The sequence below is a fragment of the Notothenia coriiceps genome, unplaced genomic scaffold (assembly GCF_000735185.1).
Source record: "Notothenia coriiceps isolate Sejong01 unplaced genomic scaffold, NC01 NC01_scaffold00030400, whole genome shotgun sequence".
Taxonomy (NCBI): Eukaryota; Metazoa; Chordata; class Actinopteri; order Perciformes; family Nototheniidae; genus Notothenia; species Notothenia coriiceps.
This window is the reverse complement of record NW_011363101.1, coordinates 37,097-44,895: the sequence shown is the minus strand read 5'-3', so window position 1 is coordinate 44,895 and position 7,799 is coordinate 37,097. Positions and strand designations below refer to the sequence as shown.

Below are 7,799 nucleotides of genomic sequence, written 5' to 3'. Positions count from 1 at the left end.
GTTTGTGTGTGTGTGTGTGTGTGTGTGTGTGTGTGCGTGTGTGTGTGTGTGTGTGTGTGTGTGTGTGTGTGTGTGTGTGTGTGTGTGCTGCTGCTGCTGCATTCATACAAGGAGTGTGTGTTTCGAAGGGCCCTGGCGCCTGCTTTCAAAGGATTCATTAAAAGCAGTGAAAGGCTTGATCTGCGGTTTGGGTGGATGTACTGAGCATGTCTGTGTGTGTCTGTGGTAGGATTTGTATCAGGAAAAAAAGGAGGAGGAGGAACTAAAAAGGGTGGAGAGACATAGGGAGAGATAGACAAAACAGCGAGAGAGGGAGAGAGGGGGAGAGTGTCACCGAGAAATGGGTTTACGTAAACTATGACCTCGCGTTATGAATGAAAACATCAATCAGTGGGTATGACTAATCGATTTTCCCACTCTTTCGCCCTCTCCACAGGATACATAAGTAAAGAATTACATTTAATGGGATTCGAGTAATCTGATTACAAAACAGTGGCATCTGTGGTCCATTAGTGACCGCAAAAACAAAGGGGAAACTTTGGATTTCTTCCATATTGCTCGCTAGATTTCCTCTAGCCACAAACGATTTCCTCTATATGTGATCAATGATACCACTTGTTGTTTCTGTCAACACAAATTATGATGTGGGATTTTAATATCATTCACTGTGCATCGCAGTGTCAAAGGAAAGCGATTACCCAGTGGGCTTTAAGCAAGTTACTGGTAATCTGTAATGGGTTTAACTTTGAAATTAACCTCCACTGCCCTGCTTCCTCCTGCTGCTGCTCCAACATCCACACACTCTTTCCGTGTGTGCCTGCAGTGAGCAAATTAAATCACGTCATGCTATTGGTTGATTAAAATGCAATTTCCCTGAGGCTTGCGCATACATTGGTGCCCTTACACGCACACATATACATTTACTGTAACTGAATTCAGAGACCAGTCCATAGTGTATTCATTAGCAGCTAGCGCACCATGCTATACTGCAGATACGTGGCTCTGAATGAGCAGTAGGATTAACAGTTTTTAATTATCCATCAGCCTCATTAAGTAGACAGAAGCTCTAGTGAGTTCTTCATTAGGAGCACATGATCTGCGACGTTATCAATAAGTTATCAGTAGCCAGCGCTCTCTATGATCGGCTACTCCCCTGTCTCCTCACCTGTCAAACTCTCACCATGTGACTTGTGTGTGTGTGTGTGTGTGTGTGACCTTGTGTTGCAGCCGTCATCGATCGGGCTGGAGCTGTCAATCGATCAGTCTGCTCTGTGTGTGGAGATAAAGGTGTTTCTATCTCTGGACACTCCAGTTGCCAGGAGTACGGAAGAGAGGTGGGTAAAATAGGGACTGTGGTCCACATTTGGCCCTCTGCTTGCATATTAGCGAGCCCGCAAAAGGGTTTTATGACTGTTTTCCACTTTACTGCAACGCAATAAAACTCAAGTTTAAGACAGATGTAAAAAAGCCCAAACGTGTTTATTGATGGAAGTTTTCCAGGGGGTGCTGGCTTTGTGCACCATAAGCAGTCGACTTGTTTTTTCGACACATAACGTATGAGAAATATGAACCCTCGTCGATTTGAATATCGGATGAAATACTAAAGGAAAATACAAACTAGGGAAAGTCCCTTCAAACAACAGATCCTGTGTTGATAGTGTCCCGTAAATGTCTCGCAGTCATATTTTTGATTCTGCTGTTCAACATCTGTCAGTCATCGAAGCAGGTATCAGCAGGTATCAGATTGCATTCATTTTCTCCCCTACTTATCGTGCCAAAATTCCTGTATCAATGGGTTCCTGGGCACACATGCGGCAAGATAGATACACACACACACACACACACACACACACACACACACACACACACACACACACACACACACACACACACACACACACACACACACACACACACACACACACACACTCACCTGCTCATATCTAATCTAGGTGAAATACTTGTTGTTGATAATGATGCAGGGTGCAGGAGAAATATGCCCAGTGCCTCACCTCTCCTCACAAACACACCGGGTGTAAGGACTGATAGCGCAAAAAAACGAGCGTACCTGAAACCGGCAAACAAATATAGAACACAAAGAGGCATGAGGGACTTCACAGAGTTTCCAGAGATCTGATATTCTCTTTGTCTCTTTCCGTCTCGGTCCGTTCCTCCATCTCTGTCCCAGCTTCCTGCTCCTCCTGGCTTTACTCGCTCCATCGTTTTTTCTTCCACCCAAAGATGAAAAGCATTGAAAGAGCATTTGCACACCTGAGTGAATAAAGCTTGCAGGTGCGTGGGAGGAGAGCTAAGGGAATCCAGGTCTCTCTCTCTCTCTCTTTGTCTATACTCCTCACTCTCTCACTCCTGGGGTGTTTTTACAGTGTTTGTACTGGAAACTTGTGAGTGTGCGAGTGTGTGTATACATCATTTTGAGTGTGTTTGCGTGCATCGCTTCAGTTGTGAACGCTAAATGCTCTTGGCCTGTATTTGAAAACAACCCACAGGTTTCAGTTGACTCAACCTTTACTCACAGATTGCAGCGTCCGATACAAACGATTGGCCTGGCTCGCCTTGATGACCTCATCAGGTCTTCCCACAGCCTAACTCCAAACAAACTCTCCGGATAAACCAAAACAAACTGTGCTTTGCCGTTTGCGGTCACTGCGAGCCTGGCAGTAACAATAAACAGGCCCCAGGCCAGAACAGCAGCAGAGCAGGACAAAGACATCGCAGTGAAACACACACACACACCCAAACACTTAGAAACAACCATTAAACCCAAACGTTACCATACTTCACTGAACACAAAAGGCCACACAAGTCGCATAGGACAGAGACACACTGCAAGAAAGGACAAGAATGTAATTGGTGTTTAATTTGCTTTAAAAAGAGACCTGATTAGTGTTTATTTCAAGAAATGGGAACCAGGGGAAATAAAGCTAGTCAAATAACTCTCAGTTACAACAAGGCAGGGGCGGTTCTAGGGGGGGGGGCGTGCTCCCCTAACACTGACTTTGGACCACCCTGTGGCCCCCCTAAAAAGGAAAAACATTTTTTTTATGATTAAACAATTTCTTGGCTGACGGAATAGGCGGAAGTAACGATATTTGTCATTCTAGTCGGACCCATTAGAGCAGGGGTCTCAGGGGGACACGTCGATTACGAGCTACCGGTATCTCGCAAGCCCTCAATAGCCCCCACTTTACAAATATGTTTTAGTTTTTTTTAACGCAAGCCGTCATCGCCACGGAGGAGCACACAGCCTCTGTGAGCAAGTGAGACAGAGAGAGAGAGAGAGAGCGAGAGCGAGAGCACACCTTTATCTATTTAGTGTGTTGTAAAAAATAAATAAATCATTCCAATATGTACTATAGGACAGTAAAAAAAAAAAACATTTTGAAAGGGGAGTGATTAGTAAAATATGCATAAATAGAAAGAAAGAATGCTAACTAGGTAAGATGAGAATAAACTAGTTTAAATGATTTGTTATTGGTTGTGATCATATTCTAAAGATTTTTTGATTATTGAAAAGTATACAGCTCCCTTTCATCTGAGTGTTGAGAGCTTAATTTTGTGCTCAAAGTGCACCAGATTGATGCATTTCCCTTCAACATTTAAAAAAAATCATCCCGGGGTATATGCACCTGGACCCCCCTAGAGAAGGTTAGCTCCACCCCCAAATAAAGCACGTTAAAATAATTTAATTGCATACATTTTCTTTTAGTAAACACTAAAAACGGGTCCCAAAGACCCAAACAGCACACAAAGGTAAGCATATAATAATGTGTATCGAAACAAATACCAATAACTGTATTGCATTGTTTTCTTAGGTGTATGCGCAATTACTTCATACTGTCTTTGTCTTTTTCGTCCTGCATTTATTGTGCCCCCGTCAGAAAATCTAATTTGGAAGAAATACATTCAAACTAAATACAATGTGAAACAGAAAACAGCCCTATACAGAGCCATGGTCAGCTGGAATTCAATGCCGGTCCATGTTTTTCAGGAAAATTCCCAAATACATTTAAAAATGAGCTTAAAAAAACGTTATGTATTATGTAGTATAATTTAACTGTGGCTGGTATATAACAGTAGTATATTTAACTAATTGTATTATATATGTTTGGTTTAATGATGGTTTTAATAGGATGATAGTTTTAGTTTTCACTTCATACAGAATTGTATGAAATTATGTGTTTTTTTTTTTGTATGTTTGACTGTGTTTGTGCGGACCCTTGAAAGAATAGCTAATGCTCATGCTAGTGCGAATGGGGTTCCTCATAAAGAACAAGAATATATTTTTACTTAAGGCAAGGCTCGTATGGTCATTTTTTGCAGTGTACTGTATCCACCCATGGACCAACGGAATCACATGTAATTCTCAACCCTAATTACTCTAAACACTCCCGCCCAATCATCGCCATCATCACTGAAATAAACAAACACATTCAGACACAATCAGAAATCAGCCATGCAATCATAACAACCCATCCAACACACTGCAATAAAGCTCAACACACACCCATAAACACACGCTTTCCATCCCCTAATCTCAACCGTAGCTCCCTCCACTCACCGATGATGAAGTAGTCCTGCATGCTCTTGAACTCGTGCCCCCACAGGTTGGGCGAGAACTCCTGGAACTTGATGGTGAAGCGGCGTTCGCGGGTGGGCTCGTCGCAGGTCAGCACAATGTTGGGGGCTCCGCTCACCTCACAGCGGTCCGCCTGTTCCCGTGACGACACCAGGTAGAGCTTGTAAAACTCGTACTCGGGCGTGGACCTGCCGGTGTCCAGCGGGGGGCAGATGAGGTCCAGCCGGTCCCCGATCTGAGGGTACAGAACGTAGCCCTTGTCGTCTTTGAACCTGGAAGGGACAGAAGGAGCGAGGAATTAGAAAAGAAAAGGAAGGCGTCGAGTCATTAATCAGTCTTTTGTTTCCTGCTAAAATAAACCAGTTCTGAGCCACCTGTGCCTGCTGCTGAATGAGCAACAGATGGATCCTTTAACTCGCCTATTTCCCCCTACTTCTTTTTTATTCTTCACTGGGAACAGGTGCTGTTGCATAGAAGAACAAATACACTACACAATCTCACGAAATCCCCTGCTGAACCCATGAAGTGGTGGAGAAAAGAAGAAGTAGGACGATGATCCACATTGGGGGGAAAAAAGCCCAAATTAAAGTCAAATACATTTAATATATTAGAAAAGCATTCATTTTCCACTACCCCACCAAATCAACCTCAGTTATGGAAATGTTTAGTCTCAAAGCGTACAAGATCACTCTCTGAATTGAAATGCCAAAGCCAATTTCAGCCAATCGCTGTGGAGGAACAGGAGCTTTATTGTCAAGACATAAAAGCCTGGAGTTTATTCGAGGATACATAGGAAAGTAAATACTGCAAGCAAATGTGAAGTCTGGTAAACAAAAAGACTTGCAGAGTAAACTTGGATACAGACGCAACAGAAACTCATTTTGTTTTTATCAGCGCTCATATTTGGAGGTGAGAACTGAAGCATGTCCATCAAAGAAGAAACAGGCAGACGACTATCGCCACAGATCAGCAGAACGAATGCCAGATCTCAGGTAATTAGTTTGCTTATTAGCTGTTTTGATGTCTGCCATCCAAATCTGATATGAAGTCTTGTTGTTTACTGATGGGTTTGACACCTGGTATCCATGGGAAACTGCAGCTGGAAGTGATAAACTCAACAAAAATATGGTTTATTATTAACATTTTAGAATGTTACCTTGGCTTTTAGTGAAGATATTTGACGTTACATGATCCTAATGTTTCTGAATGGCATTCCTGGAGTGAACACTACAGCAGGTTTTGAGGAAATATTTCACATGACAAATTGAATACGTTCTGAAAAAGCTCAAATTGGGGAAAATCCTGTGAGGAGTCGACATGAAAAGTGTTTTTTTGCAGTATAGAGGGCTTGTGGGCGCTCTGTGGCAACACAGCGTTCAGAGTTCCCTCCAGAGCAGAGGACATGAAACACAGCAGTCAGCGGGGGCATCAACTCAACAGATGACTCAAACTCTGTCATTCCCTCGCAGCACAGGGCCATCTCTTGCTGAAAAGGGCAAATACTATGAGTTACCGACTTAACTCCTGAGGCCTGTGATGACTTTAACGCTACATGCTAGTGTGCACGGCTAGAAGTAGGAAATCAGAAAGCAATCTATGTAGAGCCACAGCGACTTTATCTCAGGTTAAAACAAATGTCACAACTGGCAGAAGGAATTAGGCCAAGTGTTTATAGTAGTAAGAGATAAAAGGAGGAGGAGATTTGCCGGATTTTCTCGACTGTTAGCGTTCCTCACAGAATGTTAAGAGACACTTTGATGTTCAAGTGGGAGGAAGCCAATGCCTGTAATGTTAAGAAGCCCGTTTTCAGTTACCTCAGTGACTCAGACGCCGCCTCTGTTTCCAACAAATCCACACTTGGGAGTCACAGCTCTCAAACCTGCTTAATTATGCTCTCTGTTCTGCTGTCAGACTTTGACCATTAAATAATAAACAACACGGGATCACAAAGCATGAACAAACCGACAATTGTGTTGGGAACTGTGCTGTTAAAAAGACTGGATAAATCCTACTAATGTCACATTAGTAACAAATTACCCTTTCATTTGTCCAACCAGGCAAAATCTCTGACACTTTTCTTTCCCGTTTTCCCTTAAATCCATGCCAATTAACAACTTCCAGTATTATCTATTGGGGAAAGGCGCCTCACTAGATTTGCATGTGGGAAAATAATTTTCTTTGCTTCAAGTTGGTTATACTTGCAAATAAAATAATAGGGCCTTCGAAAAATGACATATTACCCTTCCATAAAGTTTAAGGACCTGCGAGAGGTCCGATTTATAGCTAAAGATGTCTCAATATCTCGACTTTCCGTGGGGGAATCAAGCTCCACAAACACTGGATCCTACATTTCCCATAATTCAACTTTAAAGCATTTTTGTCACTGCCTGCTAAGCACCCACATATGTTAAACCCCCAGTTTAAACACAGGCTTTCCATTAAAAACATTGAGGTCTCCGAGTCCAAACTGATATAGCTGATGACATCACTCTGACATCAGCAGGGTTATTATCTAAAGTCTTTAGAAATCTCCCTCCAGAGCCACAAGATATATTTCCCAGGCATTGTAGCCATGAGCAGTAAAATGATTTAATGTGTAACATTGCTAAAATTGTTTCGCAAAAACAACATCATGTCATAAAGGAGAGTATCAGGTTATACAGGATGATTTACTAGAGCTTTAGAGATGTAATGAGTTTCCTTTGTTGTACCTGCATCTCCCCGACCACATCCTCCCCCCCGTTCCATGCGGGCTACCTGTTAGCGCTGCGAGCTAACAGCCTTAAAGCTGCTGTAAATGGAGATGTAAGATTTATCAGTTGGTGTGTTTGGCTGGCGGGGAACACCGAAGGGCAACTTCAGAAAGCTTTAGCTGAGGCGGGCCCAGAGGCCTGCTGGGAAGCCACTGTTCCACTTCTCATTACCCAGGTCACTCGGGGTTATCAGGCGATACTTAGACTGGAGAGCCAGGCACTCAGCTTCACTCAACACGTACACACAGACATCTTCCACCTTCCTGTGGGCTTCAGACAGGCGAGCACACGCACCCACACCATTTATAGAGTATGAACTGTAAACATGGTGGGGGTTCCTGAGGCGTCTGTGGCAAAGCCTAAACAGAACAAATCTATTCAACACACACACACACACACACACACACACACACACACACACACACACACACACACACACACACACACTC

The 7,799-nt window shown here is 43.1% G+C and overlaps 1 protein-coding gene across 1 annotated transcript in view; it reads right to left on the bottom strand.

The window, feature by feature from the left end:
- Nucleotides 1-4,579: 4,579 nt before the first annotated feature.
- Nucleotides 4,580-7,799, bottom strand: part of LOC104959527 (ephrin-B3-like) — a gene marked incomplete at its 3' end in the record, with an annotated part of 33,733 nt that continues 30,513 nt past the window's right edge. Inside the window, exon 2 of the mRNA XM_010787425.1 lies at nucleotides 4,580-4,869. Within this exon, the coding sequence (XP_010785727.1) occupies nucleotides 4,580-4,869 (290 nt within the window). The remainder of the gene's footprint in view (nucleotides 4,870-7,799) is intronic.